This window comes from Protomyctophum parallelum (assembly GCF_964188405.1).
Source record: "Protomyctophum parallelum genome assembly, chromosome: 9".
NCBI lineage: Eukaryota > Metazoa > Chordata > Actinopteri > Myctophiformes > Myctophidae > Protomyctophum > Protomyctophum parallelum.
This window is the reverse complement of record NC_139706.1, coordinates 15,084,208-15,104,292: the sequence shown is the minus strand read 5'-3', so window position 1 is coordinate 15,104,292 and position 20,085 is coordinate 15,084,208. Positions and strand designations below refer to the sequence as shown.

Here is a 20,085-nt window from a genome sequence, read left to right as displayed (position 1 = left end):
CTTTAATGTTATACAGCCGCATGTTTTGTTATATGTTGTGCGTGTGTGTGTGTGTGTGTGTGTGTGTGTGTGTGTGTGTGTGTGTGTGTGTGTGTGTGTGTGTGTGTGTGTGTGTGTGTGCGCGTGCGTGCGTGCGTGCGTGTACAGTATGTGTGCATGTCTGCGTGAATTCCCTGAAGATTTCTGGCTATACTGACTTACAGTGTAGCTACTGTGTCCAGTGTTCAAGGCCGCCTATGATCTGTTAAGTGCTTGGAGACCGCGCGGTGCTGTGTTTGCAGTTTTGGAGCTGAATTGATAGAGCTGATGAACATGACTTTCTCAACCGAAAGCTATATATTATATGATTCAGGATCAGTGTTGATTTCGTCGATTAAAGCTAGGACGAAAACTGTCCGTCTACTACCTTTTTCCACTGACGAAAACTAAATGGAAACTAAATAAAAAACTAAGCTAAAACTAAGACTAAATATACTGAGAATTGTCAACAAATAAAAACTAGATTAAAATGTTAGGAAGGGACTAGTGGACAAGAGATCCAGTATAGACGATCTACAAGCCCACAACGCGTCTGTCACAGTTCAGGACAGGCAGGTGTTGGACCCAAGTGCAGACAAAGGCAGGTACATACACTGGAGCACGAGGAAAACACTAGGAGCAAGGCAAAACACTAGGAACATGGAAAATCACCAGGAACAACAAACCACTGACAACATTTTACGAACGAACAAGGAACTGAACACACAAGGGCAAACTTATAGACATGGGATAACTAGACACAGGTGAACACCACTGACAATCAACACTGGGATAGGCTGGGGAACTAAGGGGACACAGGTGGAAACACTGACAATCACAGGACTAGTGAGACAAGACAGGAACAGAACTACAGGGGCAGACAGGAAGGCACAAAACAAGACTACAAAATAACGGTTCACAGTGTAAAGCAAAACTGCAACTAAGAAACAAGGAAAAATACAGAGTACAACATCACAGTAACAAGGTAAAACACTAACTAAAACCATGAAACAGGGTACCCAAGAAAACATAACACAAGTCACAGACTGTGACAGCGACGTGTTGTGGGCTTGTAGATCGACTATTTTCAGCAAGTGAAAAAAACTGTCATTACGACGGCATCAAGGCCCGCCAAAACACATTTTGTTTGACTAAATCAACTATAGATTTAGTCGACTAAAACTAGACTAACACTAAAACATTCCAGGTGACTAACATGTGACTAAAACTAAATGAAAACTATTTGAAGAGACTAAAATCAAAATTTGCTGCCAAAAACAACACTGTTCAGGACCCTCACTGTAGCTTTACTGTGGTATGCTGTCAGATGAGGGAGACTTATTAGAATCATAGAATTGTTGCATGCGGGAATGTAGCCGCACTGGGTTACCTATACCTCAAACACCAATCAGAGATCAGACTGAGAAAAAGAGGAACTAACCATGGTGCTCAACGGAGATATAACGTGATAATGATAAAAAGGTATAGCACAACGTGATAATGATAAAAAGGTATAGCACAACGTGATAATGATAAAAAGGTATAGCACAACGTGATAATGATAAAAAGGTATAGCACAACGTGATAATGATAAAAAGGTATAGCACAACGTGAATCCGTGATAATGATAAAAAGGTGCTCACACGGATCAGAAACGGGATCAAGACATGGATAAAAAGAGAGGACCCGGGCACTCAAAGTAAAACAAATGTGGAACGCCTTTATTAAATTAAAAAGGAAACTGCCAACATGTGTAAATGGGGTTAAAGTATAAACGGTTATATCTCAGCAAACCTGTCTGTCTGTCTGTCTGTCTGTCTGTCTGTCTGTCTGCCTGCCTGTCTGTCTGCCTGCCTGTCTGTCTGTCTGCACGCCTGCACTGCAGAGAACATTTTGGTTCCATACCAACAGGACCCGGTGCTGTAGGCTCTCTGTGGCAGTGAGTCAGGCCTGTCATTCCCACAGGCTCTTGCCAGATATTAAGTGCACTTGGCTGCACTTTTCCATTAGTCTCGCGTAGCCAGACAACTATAATTCCACAATCTACGAATGCTAATAGTATATATATATAGCATTTGAAAATTGCGAGAGGCAACAGTCTGGCAACGCAAGACTGTACTTTTCCATTGAAATGCATAGCCCTTATGTTACTGTGACGTTTACCTCACCTCCCTGTGTGTGTGTGTGTGCGTGTGCGTGTGCGTGTGCGTGTGCGTGTGTGTGTGTGCACGCGTGCATGCGCAACTGCGTGCGCGCGTGTGTACACGTTTATACTAGCATTGTCCTAGTGTCCAGAAACAATATGAATATATCAGATCCAAACTGTTCTTTTGAGTATCGCTTGTGTGGGACAAGTGGGAAAGGACGGGGTTATCAACGCATTACTTAAGTTGCAATTTGTTAGTTGCTATACGAGAGAGAGGTCTAGCCAACGCCAACTGCCAAATGCCTTGATGTCATATTCGACCATGGGCCTAATATTGCTTGTCATTTTGTTATTAAATCTCTCTGGCATCTCACATTTTGCTCTAAAATGATAATTATCGTCACGGGTGGTATGGCCGACTTGATACTGTAGCCCAGGGGATATTTCTCATGTTATTTTAACAGGCTTAATAAAAACACATCTTGGAGGAAAAGAGACAACGAGAGAGCTTTACAACAGATTAGAACGCTAACTATCAGGGGACTATAGCTATTAGGACATTTGAACACTGACGCCTGCCAGTCACAATGTGGGACAGGGTCTCAATTTTGTTGTGGGATGCCTGTAAAAAGTCTTGGAAATGAGGGACTGTCTCACACAAAGGGGGACATCTTGTCACCCTACATAGTCATTTTACAAGATGGTGACGTTAAGGGACTCTACATACTTACGTACATTGACATTAAGCCTTTCTTCCAGAGCGTTTCAAATGACTGAGCAGGTTGCTCAATCATGACATTTCAACTAACTAAACTCCATTACGTCATGTCATCGGTTAATTCCCAACACTATATATATATATACACCAGGGCCCAGGAAATGATTCTCCTTTCATTTTCCTCATAGACATTTAAAAAAGTATTCATTTAAAGACGTTTACGCCGCGGACAAAGCCAACTCTTGTCGTGACAAATCATGACAACAAACACAAATAAATTGGGCCGAAAAAATAATTAGAAAGAAGAAAAAAACTGCACTTTTTTTGTTGTTTTTCTTCTTTGTAATTATTAGTTTGGTCCAAAATATTGTGTTTGTTGTCATGAGTCGTCACGACTCGAGTTGGCTTTGTCCGCGGCGTAGTAACCGTCTTTAAATGAATACCTTTTGAAATGTCTATGGGGAAAAATGCATTGGGATTCATTTCCTCTGCCTGGCGTCGTCATGAAAGTTGGCGGGACTGCGACGCTCTATATGTCTTAACAGGCACTTCCATCTTCTGTGGACAGAACTGCAGAGTCTAACTATTATTGTGTGTGACCTTCTCTCTCTCTCTCTCTCTCTCTCTCTTGGCAGCACTGTACCAGTACTGTACCAGTGCAGCCCAGCGGACTCGCGCTGTCACCCGACTGCTGGACTGCACCTCAGTAAAAAAACCCCGAATGAGAACGGACCTCACGGCAACTTTAAGAATACACGTCCCGCAGGAGTTCTGCCGGAGACTGCTGACTGCTGACTGCTGTCGAGAGGAGAGGGAGAATATAGATGCTGTGGACTCACAAACATAAATCAATTACCAGTCAGCCAAACAACAGATTCGGAACACTCACGGTCGCAGTTTATACTGTCTGCAGAAGCACATGTTTGTTTGCTTTCAAACTCTGGATCTCCTCCTCTCTGCTTTCTTAGGTGGATACATATAGATCAATGCTGCTGCTATTAGAGCTATAGCAGATGCAGCCCTATACATTTTTGGTTTGGTTTTTATAGTGTGTCCTTTTTTTGTACACTTAATTTGAGGCTGAGAAAAAGTTAATCTCAATCTTCTCTGTGATTTTTCTTTCCCGATCACAATTATTGTTTCCAGACCACAGAGTCATTTCTTTTTTTAATACTTGAAAGGGATGTCAGAAGTGGAAAACATTCAACCGTAACCCCACGGCATCGCGTATAAAAGGATAAAGGATTGATTCTGGAAAGCCAAAACATTTTTCACAACCCCTTTTCATATAACCCGTGCTAATCAACACCCAGAACCGTCATTCATTTACATTTCCACGTCAAACGCGAGAGGGGAGTGCGCATTCGACATTATTCATGAACCACCACGACTCACATGCGGCGAGCAGGTGAAATGGGAGACACAAAGGTGCCACGTCGTCGACTGTGACACAGATAACTTGTGGCACATGAAGAGAAAAGTAAGCTCGGAGACAACAGGCCCCGCAGGAGCCTAGGTCTCGCCTACGTCTCGCTTACGTCTCTCCGGCACCCGTCCATCACTCGAGCTGTGGCACTGACGGAGCGAAGGGCATCACTACCACAATGATCCTGGCATGTGTCCTTGTTGAGCTCGAGAACAAGGCCTATAATAATAAGAGCGAAATTAAACGAATAGGATTAAGGGCAGATTATCGCCGCGGCGCGACAAAGGCCGGCGCAGCAGCCGCTTTTGTGTAAAAAAAGATTCCAAAGCGGTCGTGGCTCTTTAAGGGGGAGATTAACTCGTCGTATATATATATAGGCTCCCCCTATAACGATTGCTTTTTTTGGCTGCCGATGCAGCAGCTGGCGTTACCGTAGTCGGGGTGCGTTTGCATGGAGAACCTGGACGAGTTGGAGCACCCTCTGCTGGCGGAGGGACAACAGGACAACAACAACAGCCCCAAAAACAGCGGGGTGGGGCGAGTGCCGCCGCCGCCGCCGCGCCACGTAGCCGGCGCTGCAGGGCCAGTGGGCGGCGGTGCTCCTCCGCCGGGCCTGTTCAAGGGCATCTTGGTGCGGTGCGAGGAGGACAGGGCCTACCCTCCGCTGCCGTGGGGCGGCGGCGGTGGCACCTACTGCGGAGGCCCACCCCAGCAGCAAGTTCTGGATCCCTGCGCCTTACCGCGCACGCTGGAGTCCTTCTACCCCGGGGGGGGCCCCCCCCCCATCACATGGGGGCCCCCCCACCACCACCACCAACACCACCACCACACAGCAGCAGCAGCGGACTCCCTGCTGCAGAGCAATAAGGACTACCTGGAGACCACGTTTGTGGACATCCGCCCGGGCTCCACGCTGGAGAGGAAGCTGCTGGCCGAGGCGGCGCAGCAGGACTTGCACAGCGCGGGGTCCTACTGCAGCATGGACGACGAGGACGACCTGCTGCCGGACTTTGAGGTAAGCCGGCCGGCGGGGGCCGTGCGTGCATGCGCCACACCGTGCTGCGTGGCAGGGGGTCCAGACGGTTTTGTCATGGTTTGCAGGAATGACTGAACCCAATTGCAGAGCCAAAAGCAGAAGATGTATCAAATAAACTTATTTATTAAGGCAGAAATAGTTTACAACAAAAATAGGGAAATGCAAGGAGTAAACTAGGAATTCCAAAAAATGCAATACTTTAAAAAGCAAGAGTCCAAAAGCTTTAAAGCTATGCAAAACACAAATACCTCTTAGAAGCCCAAAAACACACACGAGGAGTCCAAGGCAGAACACTGGAACAGGGAAGTATGTACTGACAGTGTGTTTGTGAAATGAGTCCAGTCTTATAGGGAGCAGGGTGATTGCAGAAGTGTTCTCAGGTGTGGAATGGGCTGGAGTGGGGGCGGAAACAGGTGTGTGACAAGGACTGAGAGAGGGAATGGAGAATGGGAGTGGCTGATGTGGAGACATGGTCTGTAGAGCGACAGACCATGACAGGTATAACAGGTCCCGGTCGCCCCAATTCCATCCCGCCCCCAGCTTTTTCCCCGCCGACCTCACGCCGACAGCTCGGTGCGGCGGGTTCTTGTATTTCTTTTTTATTTATTTTTTTACTGAGAATAAGGTTAGAAATAAGTTTAGGGTCAAGGGCGCAGTCCATACTGTCTCCGACCACCGAACTTTTCATCGGAAAAGATCAGACTTAAATTTTTTCTCCGAAGTAGAGTTCGGCGAGTCACAACATCTGGGAGTGCAGCTTTCAGAACAAACATTCGGAGGAATGCGTTTCAGAAGTTGCGAGTGACGTCATGTTGTAGTTGTATCGGAGCTTTCCGACGAAAAGTTTGATGGTCGGAGACAGTATGGACTGCCCTTTAGGCATCATTTTACTGGAGTTAAGTTTAGGAATAGGGTTAGGTTTAGGCATAGTTTTACTGAGGTTAAGGTTAGGAATAAGGTTAGGTTTAACCGTTTAAGCATCATTTACTTAGGTTACTTTAGGAATACCAGGCCAGTTCCGCCGGCTGTACGCCCCGGGCGAGTTGGTAAAGGGGCGACTCGTCTGGTATTCGTCCAGACTCCCAGCATCATTTAATTTATGTATAGAAAGCTTTCAAATAGAAAGGAGAGGTCGCACAACTCGTATAGTCCCGAATGCCAAAATACTTTTTATTTACCAAAGTTTCGACAAACAGGTTGCCTTCTTCAGGGTAAAGAACCCCCAACAAATCAAACCCTGGGGTGCAGTATGGCACGGCCCATTATGTACTACTACAATCACTCACAACAGAAGCGCCAACACCAAACAAAATACCTTTTATTACTTTACTATACGTGACTAAATGACTAAGTGACTATATGTGACTGAGGGACTGCCATTGGATTTTTTTTTTTTTTTCATTTTTTTTTATGTCATATGAAAGCAGGGAATCATTGCTTCAAATTGACATATTGTGTAATGTCTTGCAGCAAACAGCGACTTGTTATTTCAGACATGCTCGATGTGTATGAAGAGTGTGAAGAGTCTTCATATGTATATTAACTCATTTTGGTTTGCGCGATGGCAGGCTCTCAGTCAAATCTGGTCACATATGGCCAAACTGACAAACGAGGTACAGTCAATCACCATGGCAACAAGCACTGAACAGTTACATTAACAACATTAAAAGCAGGGACGGATTAACCCCCACGAGGGCCCCTGGGCCGGTAATGTTTGCAGGGCCCCCATAGCGCGTTTTTTTTGTTTTTTTTAACATGTTTTATCATGTTTTTGACCTAAATTTGTATACATCAACAGCCTATGAAGGACCCCTAGGAGTCCTTTTCAGTGTGTCAAACCTAGTACTGCGCGGCCCCAATGGCTAATTTGTCCTTGAGTGTAAGACAAGTATAGGCCTACTTTATGGCAAAGTTGATGAATGTTCATCGACCTGGAGCCTCTGCATGCTGTTTGGGAAATTAAATTGTGGGGTTGTTGGCCTAAAAGCCCCCGATTAGTTATGCACCAGCGTCTGTCATGCACTCTAGGGCAATACATGACAAAAAGGGAGTCCACACACAAGGCAAACCTTTTATATTATATTATTTATTATTCTAAATTAAAATAAGTTAAGCAATCATCAAATAAACTGGTATGAGATGTGACAATGTCAGTAATCAGTCATGTACCATGCAGTGTATGGATGTATGGAGTGTGCTGTGTGTGAGTGTTGTAGAAGGGGTGCAACTGCTTGAAAGGAAGGTAAGAGAGCTGGCTTGAGAGCATGGAAGGAGAGGCCCTTATATACTCTCCCAGACCACACCCCACTCAGGTGTACACAGTTGGCCTCATGACGGCCTGCTCCACTCTGCCCTAATCACCCAGGCTGCCAGACAGCCTACTGTGCAGAGGCAGAGGGGGCAGGGACGTCACACGTACGTTTTCATAGTGTGACCTTCAGTCGCAACAAGTCAATGGCGGTCGAATCAGGCTAGAACCATGCCCAAATATGGAGTGGAATATCTGAACGTGCTTGGCTGCATCATCAAAATGTCCATTATAGGCTTATACAAAAGTGGCCATTATTGTTAATTAGTTCATTTGGCTTATTGCTGTAATTACAATTCAACACAAAATGGATTCAGGTGCTGTGGATATACTGTTACACACAGGAGATGTCAAGACTTCATTGGATTGTTGAAACCCAACCTGATTATTTAACCATTCAAGTTGACAAGGAATGCATTCTTATTAGCAGCAGTTATGTTAACCTTCTTTGTCAGTATCTGCCACCTTGATGGTGATCTGAAACAATTATAAAGGGACTGAATGAACAAAAATACCTCTTTGGTCTCTAGGGCAGCAGTTCATTTTAGTCAAGTCAAATGTATTCACTCAATGTGCTTCAAAATAAAAACTAAATTCAACAATGACACAAAATACACATGATTACATAACATAAGAATGAAAAAAAAAAAAAGTGAAACTGCACACTTCAAACCTATGGCTTGTGGAAATAGATAGGCGTTTTAGTCTGCTTTGAAATAGGACAGTGTTGTAGCAGACCTCAGAAGATCAACTGGTATAGAATTATACAGAGTGGGACCATTATTGTGACTGAAAGCATGCCATAACCTGATTTAGACTTTAATATGGGGTTTAGAGAGGAGACCTTACTTTATCTGGTTGTTGCGTGTGGAGTGAGCATGTCCGAAACATATAGGAAAGAGCTAAGCTATATGTGTTCAATTTCACTCCAACTCGATTTTATATATGGGCTGCGGACGGGAACCAATCACATCTCTGCTGTCGTGCAGAAACCATATATTATATATATATATATATATATATATATATATATAGGTATGTATAGAGTTGAAGTGGTTAATGTATGTTTACTAATCAAAATTAAAATCTCCAAAGTAAAAGTATTGGACATTGGAAATACTCAAGTAAAGTACAATACCTCAAAAAAGTACAGTACTTAAGTAAAAGTACTTAGTTACTTTCCACCACTGATCACAGTTAGGTGGTCCATGTTGTTGGATATCATATCGGGATATGTCAAAGAGTTCATTGACACACGCACATGGAATGGATGGAATGGAAAAGACCTCGGAATTGAACTTTTCAACCATTACGTAACATGTCTATACTTCATCTTACAAGCACCCACACATGTTTAGATCCACTCCATGTTTTTATACAGACTATTTTCCTTGTGAACAACAGTATTATCTTGTGGAAAGATTCTGCCCACATACAGTATAGCCCCGAAAGGAATACCAGATTAGAGAGGAAGAGCACTATAGGAAGAATCGTGTTAGAGAATATAGCACTTATTGTAAGTCGCAGTGTCTGAAGGAATGAGCCTTAGAATGCTTTTTAATAAGGAGCTTATAGTTCATGCTGTTCTCATTGCGAGGGACTTAAAATGACTGCCTGCATGAGCACGTAGGTGTTCATTTACAACCACGCCTGTGCTATTTGTTTCTGTATGTTCTGGAATACGTCTGATTAATTTCATGTAACGCTCTTTAAGTGTGGAATGGATTTCCCTGAGTATGATCAAAGAAGAAAATCCTTACTTTGTTTTAACTTTCTCCAGGACACACTGGTGCATCAGAGATTTGAAGAATGGGTTGTAGTTACTATAGCAGCCAGGCTAAAGCTACAACTACATACTAAAACTCCCTTACTATGTCATCTATAGACCACTAAACGGTCCAAATACCTGTTCTATGACTCCATATGGTACTGGAACCCTGGGGAGGAAGCTGTGTTGATTTCGTCGACTAAAAACGAAGACGCAAAAATGTTCGTCGACTACCTTTTTTCACTGACGAAAACGAAATGGAAACTAAATAAAAACTATAAGCCATGGCCATAGACTAAAACTAAGACTAAATATATTGACAATTTTGTCAACAAATAAAAACTAGACTAAAATGTTAGGAAGGGACTAGCGGACAAGAGATCCAGTATAAGTCATTTTACACTTGGTTGCATGCTGAAAATTGCAGATTACAAGCTCACAATGAGTCGCAGTGCGACACTTCGTGAGCTTGTAGATCGGCTATTTTCAGCAAGTGTAAAATCAGTCATTACGGCAACAAGCCCCTGCTAAAATTAATTTTAGTCGACCAAATCAACTGTAGATTTAGTCGACTAAAATCTTATGATATTTAGTCGACTAAAACTAAACACTAAAGCGTTCAATCCAGCAGGTGACTAAAATGTAATTGAAACTAAATGAAAACTATATTCAACAGACTGACTAAAACTAAAATAGAAATTTGCTGCCAAAAACAACACTGGTATAGAAGATCCCATTGTTTAGGATGCCCTGGTGATTCACCCACCAGGGCATTATAACTACCAAGGCTGTAGCATCTGACCCTGGTTTGTCCCCAAGGACCCAAGGACCACACTGGTGGTTTTATTAGTTCCTGTGAGAAGCACATAACGTCTAATACATCTAATCAAATCACACAAATCTAATCAATTAAAATCAAATAAGCACTTTAACTGCATGTCATCTCGTCTGGCCTTGTCGTCTCTGTGGAGTGTGGACAACTGTCTGGTCCTCTCAATCAATGGTGGAAAGTACTTTTTACTTTAGTACTGTACTGTGTACCGTGTGAGGTATTTGTACTTCACTTGAGTATTTCCAATTTTCAGTACTTGTACTTCTACTCAGATCTCAGAGCCACAATTTGTACTTTTACTCCGCTGCAATTATTTGAAAACTTTAGTTACTTTGGAGATTTTAATTTTGACTAGAAAACATACATTAACCACTTCAACCCTATACATTTTGGCCTTTTGAAAATAGCCGATCTACAATACTGTCACGGTATGAGACAGGTGTTGGACCGAAATGAAGAACCACAGGAAGGCAGGCAGGTGAAGTTTAAATGACGATTTATTTACCAATACCAACACAGGACATACATGGGCTGGACACACCATAACATAAACTATATTCAAGCAGGGAACACATTCAACACAAGGAACTGAGGGTATATAAGTAGACACAGGGAAAACAATACACAGGTGAACAGAACTAACAATCAACACTGGGATAGGCTGGGAGACTAACAGGACACAGGTGGAGAAAGCTAGTAATCACAGGGAGGTGAGACAACACAGGAAATAGTAACTAGAGAAAACAGGAAACACTAAGACATCACTACAAAATACAAGTACACAACAGACATATCATGACAAATACAGTGTGTTTATTGAAATATTATGAATAATGCTGAGGCTATATCTGTGTGCTGCTGCTGGGTGCCTCATTTAATTTCACTGTGTGTGTGTGTGTGTGTGTGTGTGTGTGTGTGTGTGTGTGTGTGTGTGTGTGTGTGTGTGTGTGTGTGTGTGTGTGTGTGTTTGCATTGCATACTGCACATCCTGACTATGTGTGTCATGATGATGTGACGTGTTGCGACCTTAATGTAGACCTTCTATTTCCGTTGACAAACTATAAATGGGGCGTGAGGGTTCATTCCTCTGGCAGTGTAACATGCATTGCACACAGGGTGACCTCAAAGACAGACGTGGTATACCTCATTCGTCTGGTTCACTTCTCAAGCTTAGGTTCTCAAGCCCTCATAGGGACAAACCCGGCTCGTTATGTATCTGTACACAAGGTACAAATAAAATGTCCTCCAGGGTGACATGGGTGAGCCCTCATTCCTGTGTGCCTTTGGTGTGTCCAGTCCACCATATCCCACTTTCCGACTGCTTTGCAACAGACTTTTCACAGTTTAGTGTCGTGAGCATAGACTAGACTCACTAGAGCATAGAGCATAGACTAGAGTCCCCGTGCCCCCTATGAGGACCGAGGAAATAATTTCCCGTTCCTTTTCCTCATAGACTTTTCAAAAAGTATTTATTTAAAGACGGTTTATACGCCGCGGACAAAGCCAACTCGGATCGTGACAAATCGTGACAATAAACACAATGTTTTGTGCAGATGTTTTGCGTCCAATGAAAAGACCAAAGAAAAGCGTTTTTCAGTCGACAGTGGGAAATTCACTGAAAGATCACGGGAGGTGAAACAGTCATTGCGGGGCACGTCTTTCGCAATTATTGTTTTTGCACGGAAAATATTCAAAGTAATCCGACAGGGTCAGACTAAGGAGAGGACATCAGATTAAATATGCGCTTCCCTTAAAAACAGACACACACACACACACACACACACACACACACACACACACACACACACACACACACACACACATACAGCATGAATCATGAATAGCCCGCGGTTAGTGAACTTAGTGTGCATGTTACGGATAACCTCATTCAGTCATATCCTCTTACTCGCTACCAGCAAAGTCGTCCTATTGTTCTGAAGGACGTAAAACAACACAACTAAATATACTTGTATATATACTTTATCCCCTTCTTCTTTTCCCTATATACCCCAAATCTCTTCGCCGAGAGTATAGCCCCGATCTACAAGTTTCATGCTGTGCTGCAACGTGACACGTTGTAGATGTACTATAGTTACACCAAATATTAATCTAAAAAGACAATATGTGTGTGTGTGTGTGTGTGTGTGTGTGTGTGTGTGTGTGTGTGTGTGTGTGTGTGTGTGTGTGTGTGTGTGTGTGTGTGTGTGTGTGTGTGTGCGTGTGAGAGAGGGAGAGTCCAGTCCAGAGTGAATCTCGCAAACCGCTAAACCGATTTATATTTATATCAATTCATATCAAGTCAAGGTGAACTACAGCTCTACTACATACATGATACTAGGGATGCATGATCTGTATCTGCAATATCTGCCGTAAAAATGCAATATCAGTATCAACCGATATCGAAACTAGAACTGCACTCTGTCGAGTGCCTACTTGCTTGTTGCACACACAAGTAGGCCGCATACTAGTGTGCAAGCAGGGCGTGCAAGTACTGTTGACAAACTGTCAAAACTCAGCTTCTCTGCTGAGATTTGACAGAGCGCGCAAGTACTGGACAGTACTTGCGCGCTCTGCTTGTGCACTAGCAACAAACAAGCAACATACACGCATGAGTGACGGCTTTCGATGGTGATGTATATAGTCGATCAGTGTCGGGTGGATTAAAGGAAATGCCTCTATGTATAATTATGTCATTTGTAAGTTGATTAGCGGTATACTGTGGTTACTTTGCGCCCCGTTTGATGCGTATGTATCGTGCCAACATATGACGTCAGGGTATAACTGGTATAACTAGCTCTCAATGATGACGATTTTAGTGTCGGGAGGAATAAAGGTAATGTATACATGTATGTAATCTGGCACCACCGCCGTATCAGGCACAAGTAGTCATACACTGGAACGGCGCATCAAACATCGTCCTGGACGAAAACTATCACTTGCGCGCTCTGCTTGCACAAGTAAATATAGCTGCAAGCAGTTATAAGACGGGGTCAAACAGGCATAAAGATATCACAAAGTACCGATTGCAAGCTCTGATAAACAGTAAATGTGAATATGGTTATAGGGAGCAATAATTTGCCATCATTTCTAATTGGCATGGTGGTGATGTGATATAGATGACGTCATTCTTGCCCAAATATGGAGGGGTGCATGCGCACATCGGTGTAGTCAGGCATGCACGGCAACCGGTTGTGTTGCGAGTGAGGTCAGATCAGAACTCTGCTCTGTATTATAATTATTAAAGAAATTCAATTCCACTTCATTCCACAGAGACCAGGGGTTTTAGCCGGCTGTGCTCAAGTGCCGTGAGAGAAGGAGATAGAAGACATGTTGGGAGTCAAAGAGAGGATAAATAAATTGTCCATAAGGAGACAGAAGAGAGGATAATAGGGAGACAGAGAGAGTACACCAGCGTGTCCACACAGCGTGTCCACACAGGAGAGAGGCCTTTCGTCTGTAAACATTGTGACAAGAGTTTCAGTTGCCTTGGTAACCTGAAGATACACCAGCGTGTCCACACTGGAGAAAAACCTTTTCACTGTAAACAGTGTGTCAAGAGTTTCAGTTGCCTTGGTAACCTGAAGACACACCAGCGTGTCCACTCTGGAGAAAAGCCCTTCTGTTGTAAACAGTGTGGAAAGAGTTTCTCTGTGCTAGATAGCCTCAAGCGCCACCAGCATATCCACACTGGAGAAAAAACGTTCAGCTGTAAAGAGTGTGACGCGAGTTTTAGTTTGATAGGTGGCCTCAAGACACACCAACGTATCCACACAGGAGAGAGGCCATTTGTATGTGAACAGTGTGACAAGAGTTTTAGCCAGTTATGGATCCTCAGGACACACCAGCGTGTCCATATGTGGAAAGACCCTTCTGTTGTAAACAGTGTGGCAAGAGTTTTACTATGTTAAGCAATCTCACGCGCCACCAGCGTATCCATACCGGAGAGAGGCCTTTCGTCTGTAAACACTGTGACAAGAATGGGATGCCAGGGGCTCGTGTGGTTGATTAAAATCATATACCATATGTTTGATTTTATTGATTGATTGATTGAAGTATTTATTTACAGTTTGCAGAATTACAGTACATTTCAAGCACAACTCAATACAAAAACTGTTAACTGTGAGTGGCCGACACCATAAAGCATCACACTTGTTTACAAGAGGGTCCATGCTCTGTGGTGCATAAAAAAAGTGTAATTAAACCATTCTGGACCCCTTTTGGTGTTTTAAGCATTATGTTGTACTTTAGCTATTGAAAAACAGAAGATCTACAAGCTTGTAGGTCTGCTATTTTTGAAAAATCGTGAAAATGTGACACAAATCTTTGAATATATATATTCTTTCAGAGCGAACGTTTTCAACTCAAATCTTTGCTTCTGGGGGAATTAACCCCTTAGAGTATATATGAATAGAGACGGCATCCGAGGTCTCCTTCCATCCACTTGCATTAAGTTGCTCAAAAGCTTCATGAGGCGATTTCACTCCTCTTTCCGGGTAGGAACAGAGTGCATTCTGGGATGGATTTGCCCCAAACACATGAACGCGCTGCCGTTGAACGTGCACGAACGCGCACGAGCGTGCTGCCGTCGTGAACGTGCACAATGATAGTCAACGGACCAGCGCGTTCATGTGTTTGGGGCCAGGCTGCAATATCAAATTCGGCCACTATGTCCATTTCGCCTCAGGGTTTTCAGAGTTATAAAAGCATAATCTTGGTTCTGTTAGAGAGGAACATGGCTGCTCTGCCAGCGTTAAACCCTGACTGTGTGACGGTGTCTCCCCCGTGTTACCCCCCCCCCCCCCAGGACTCGTCGTCGAGTGACGATGACTTCAGCGATACCGACAGCGAGAGCAACTTCCCTCTCATGATCCCTCAGGATTACCTCGGCCTGGCGTTCTTCTCCATGCTCTGCTGCTTCTGGCCCCTGGGCATCGCTGCCTTTTACCTGTCCCAGAAGGTATGTACAGTACACACGCACATGATGTATGCACATATGTACAGTATATGCGCATGCCGCACACATGCACGCACACACACACACACACACACACACACACACACACACACACACACACACACACACACACACACACACACACACACACACACACACACACACACACACACACACACACACACACACAGTTCTTTCTTGAACTGGCAACGTACCAGACAGTAAGTAGCCTATTATAAGGTCAGGTGATTATATAAATTGTCTCTTATGTTATATAATGTATGCCTGTAGTAGGTTTTTTTTTTAGGATTGGTTGTCCATGAGTTGACTATATGGAGCTTATATTCTCTGTTGGAAGATGATCCTCTGATGGTATTGACAATCAAGTGTGAGTTCTGCCTCTTTTTTCCTCTCTCGCTGCAATATGTCACGCCATCACAACAGGTGATGGCGTCTTGAGTACAAGATTGGACTGATTGGCTTTGGCTGTATGAAATACTTGCCATTAATATAGTGGTTGCAACTGTATTCATTGATTGCCCGAGTCCTGTGGTGGGAGTTCTGCTCTGGTTTTGGTCAATATTAAGTAGTTCCGGTCATTTTGTGGGGGGGGGGGGGGGGGCACAGGGGGCCACGCAGTAAAAGTAAATTTATCCACAAAACTAACGTCATTTGTATTGTTGACCTATTTCTAAAATATTAGTGCAACTTTCGTTTATTTTTGACGGAACTATGTTTTTTGTGTCCATATCACTACGACCAAAACATAGTCCCGTGATAGATGGGTCAAAGTTGAATGAAAGTTGCGCTAATATTTTAGAAATAGGTCAACATTACAAATGACATTAGTTTTGTGAATTAATTTACTTTTACCGCATGGCCCCAGTGCAAAATGACCGGAACAACTTAATATTGACCAAAACCAGAGCAGAACTCCCACCACGGCACTCTGGCAATCAATTAATAGACTTTGCAACCACTATATTAATGGCAAGTATTTCATACAGCTTAAGTTAAAGGAACGTGGCCTGGGCCGTGGCTCAGTGGTCCAGGCACCTTGGCTGGTAATCCAGTCTGGCAGTGTGCCGCGGGTTCGACTCCCGATCCCGACGGCCTTTACTGCATGTCTCCCCCCCCATCTCTCTCCCCATTTCCTGTCAGCCTACTTACTGTCTGTCCCTCCATTAAAAAATAATAATAATAAAGGCGAAAGCCACAAAAAAAACTGAACTATATCCCTTTAGGTTATGTAGTTTGCAAGGGTTATACTGTGCAGTGTACACACTATAGTACCTCTATGGGTATACAGAAGGTGGTGAAAATAATAATGGTGAGCCAGGTGGGTTACAGTGATAGAGGCTACAGTATAGTGTTCGGCTGTACTCCACCGGAGTACAGCCAACAGACTTCTCATAATAATAATAAGCGTCCTGTACTGTATACGTGCGGGCGCGGACGAAAATTCCATTAACCGACGAGGCACAAAGTGAGCAGCAAAAAGGCCCTATTGTCCCCGATCAATGTCCTTTCTGACCGTTTAATTAGAGTCATAACAAGCATGCTCCAAGGTGATGGATTTCCAATTGCACTGAGTGCTCTACCTATAGCTGTACCAGGGGTCAGAGTCAAAGACGACAGGACAGGGAATGTGCAGAGAGTGTTAACCCATTCAGGTCTGACGTCGAAATTTAAAAAAAAAAGTTTTCTAAATCATGACAATTTTCGGAAAGATTTGAGGCACATTTTAATGATTTTTCAAAAACAGCAGACCTACAAGTTCATAGCGCGGCACTCGGTGGTGCGCTATGAGCTTGTAGATCTGCTATTTTTCAATAGCTAAATTATAACATAAAGCACGCAAGTGTTAAGAGAGGCAGGGGCTGAAATCCCGTAAGAGCTATAGGGTAGTTTTGGACAAAACAAATAGAGAAAATAGCTGATCTACAAGCTCTCAACGCGTCGCGCTGCGACGCGTTGAGAGCTTGTAGATCAGCTATTTTCGGGGCGCAAACCCAGCACTCTTTATCTACTGGAGATGCGGTGTGTAACGGCATCGATTTCTCTTTTTTTTTCCTACATTTTTATCCCACGATTTTGTAACAGATTTTTTTCACCCAGTGTCAATTATCTAATGCAATCCTGGGCGCTACACATCCTCTGCCAACCTGGGGGGGGCAGCGGACTGACCTCATGCTTCCTTCTATGCATGAGGAGTCCAAGCTGCTTCTTTTCACCTGACATGGGGAGAGTTTCCCCGGCCGGACGTATAGCGCGTGGAAGGAACACGTTATTCCGACCAGTTCCTTTCCCCTCCCAACAGGCCGCCCCGGATGGCCAGGGGGAGGTAGAGTTTAGAGACCTGCAGGTACGACATGGATTTCTAAAGAAATGTGTTCAACGCAAAATGCTGCTTTCCAAGTTCAGGAGACTTCGGAAAAAAGCTATTCTCCTGAATGCTGCCTCCTGCCCGGCATGGCATGGAAAAGGAGTGGCATTTTGCATCTCTTTCACCGTAGTAAAATGCTGCATTCATGTTCTGGAAAGGGCCGTTGTAAAAGGGCAGGGGCTCGAGGCAAGCCCCCTTTGATGTCTATGTGTACACGTCCCTGATGCAGGATGAGAACGGGAGGAGGCGCTGATGAATGAGGGACAAACAGCTGTGTGATGAATGAGGGACAAACAGCTGTGTGATGAATGAGGGACAAACAGCTGTGTGATGAATGAGGGACAAACAGCTGTGTGATGAATGAGGGACAAACAGCTGTGTGATGAATGAGGGACAAACAGCTGTGTGATGAATGAGGGACAAACAGCTGTGTGATGAATGAGGGACAAACAGCTGTGTGATGAATGAGGGACAAACAGCTGTGTGATGAATGAGGGACAAACAGCTGTGTGATGAATGAGGGACAAACAGCTGTGTGATGAATGAGGGACAAACAGCTGTGTGATGAATGAGGGACAAACAGCTGTGTGAGGTAGCATTACCTGATGAATGAGGGACAAACAGCTGTGTGAGGTAGCATTACCTGATGAATGAGGGACAGACAGCTGTGTGAGGTAGCATTACCTGATGAATGAGGGACAAACAGCTGTGTGAGGTAGCATTACCTGATGAATGAGGGACAGACAGCTGTGTGAGGTAGCATTACCTGATGAATGAGGGACAGACAGCTGTGTGAGGTAGCATTAGTTGATGAATGAGGGACAGACAGCTGTGTGAGGTAGCATTACCTGATGAATGAGGGACAGACAGCTGTGTGAGGTAGCATTACCTGATGAATAAGGGACAAACAGCTGTGTGAGGTAGCATTACCTGATGAATGAGGGACAAACAGCTGTGTGAGGTAGCATTACCTGATGAATGAGGGACAAACAGCTGTGTGAGGTAGCATTACCTGATGAATGAGGGACAAACAGCTGTGTGAGGTAACATTACCTGATGAATGAGGGACAAACAGCTGTGTGAGGTAGCATTACCTGATGAATGAGGGACAAACAGCTGTGTGAGGTAGCATTACCTGATGAATGAGGGACAAACAGCTGTGTGAGGTAGCATTAGTTGAGATAATAAGCTTAGAATGTGAATAGAGTGGCTGGGAAAATTAACTAGGAAGGGCAGCGACAAATGATGGCTAAAGTCTTACAGTATTACACACACACACACACACACACACACACACATGCGCGAGTGAGCGTGCACACATATGCGCACACGCACGCACACACGTGTTATACAGTATACGTACAATGTCGTACATACAGTACTGTGTGTATACATTCATTGTATACACACATTGTATTGTGTATAGTACTGTAAACATAAAATGTACTATACAGTACATATACAATTATACAGTATACCGTGTATAAATAAACATACTAAAATGTATACAATGCTTGCTGGTTGTCCATCGTGTCACATTTTTAGCAAATAAATAAAAAGCAGAATCATCACACCACTAAAAACATCAAAAAAATGGAAACAAAACATGAGGGCAGATAGAGCCTAGAGGTAAAACCACTAGTGTAGCTAAAAAAATATGCTTTTGTTAAATAGGTATACATACTGTAACTCCATTTTTTAGGTTTTTGATTTTATTTTTTTCGTGGCATAAATCAGTGCTATTGAACACCCTTTACGTCTGTGTGTTGTTTCGAAAGTATTGAACCAACGGAAAGTAGTAAAACGTGCTTTGGACAAAACCTCTTAACTCCATTGGACCCTCAAAATGTCTGCTAAAGCAACTAACTCCCCCTCTCATGGAAGTAATATTGACAATATACAAAGTTACAACACCAACTTTGATGAGGCTTTGTTTTAAACACACAAGGTTTTCTTAATTTCCTGAAAAAAAAAGAACATTTTGGAGTTATGAGGTTTTCCTCCGGACGGCAGAGATATGTCATTATCCCATTTTGACCTGAGATCAGATTCTAAAAATGTTTGTTTGAAAATGACAGTTTTCTGAAAAAGCCATGTTTCCATGTCAGCCGTTCTTCGATTTTTCAAAAATAGCAGACCTACAAGCTCGTAGCGCGCCACTCGGTGGCGCGCTATGAGCTTGTAGATCTGCTATTTTTCAATAGCTAAAGCATAACGTAATGCTAAAATGGGTTAATTCTCTTCTCTTCTCTTTGTTTGTTAGACCAACAAGGCGTCGGCCGAGGGCGATTTCCAGGGCGCTAACGCAGCGTCCCGCCAGGCTCTGTGGCTGTCCGTGCTGTCCATCGTGTTTGGAATTATTACGTACATCTGTGCTATTGCGGCGCTCATCTCCTACCTGTCTGGAAAACCACCATAAAAGCACGCCCCCACACCCCCCCCCCCTTTCCTACCTCTCTCTCTCACACACACACACACACACACACACACACA

At 43.7% G+C, this 20,085-nt stretch overlaps 1 protein-coding gene across 1 annotated transcript; it reads left to right on the top strand.

Annotated features, from left to right (window-relative positions):
* Window positions 1-4,759: 4,759 nt before the first annotated feature.
* On the top strand, window positions 4,760-20,011 carry tmem91 (transmembrane protein 91; the record flags this gene model as incomplete). Its single annotated transcript, XM_083773130.1, has 3 exons — window positions 4,760-5,323; window positions 15,057-15,209; window positions 19,856-20,011. 3 exons carry the CDS (start codon window positions 4,760-4,762, stop codon window positions 20,009-20,011), a joined length of 873 nt encoding a protein of 290 aa, XP_083629256.1.
* Window positions 20,012-20,085: the final 74 nt, after the last annotated feature.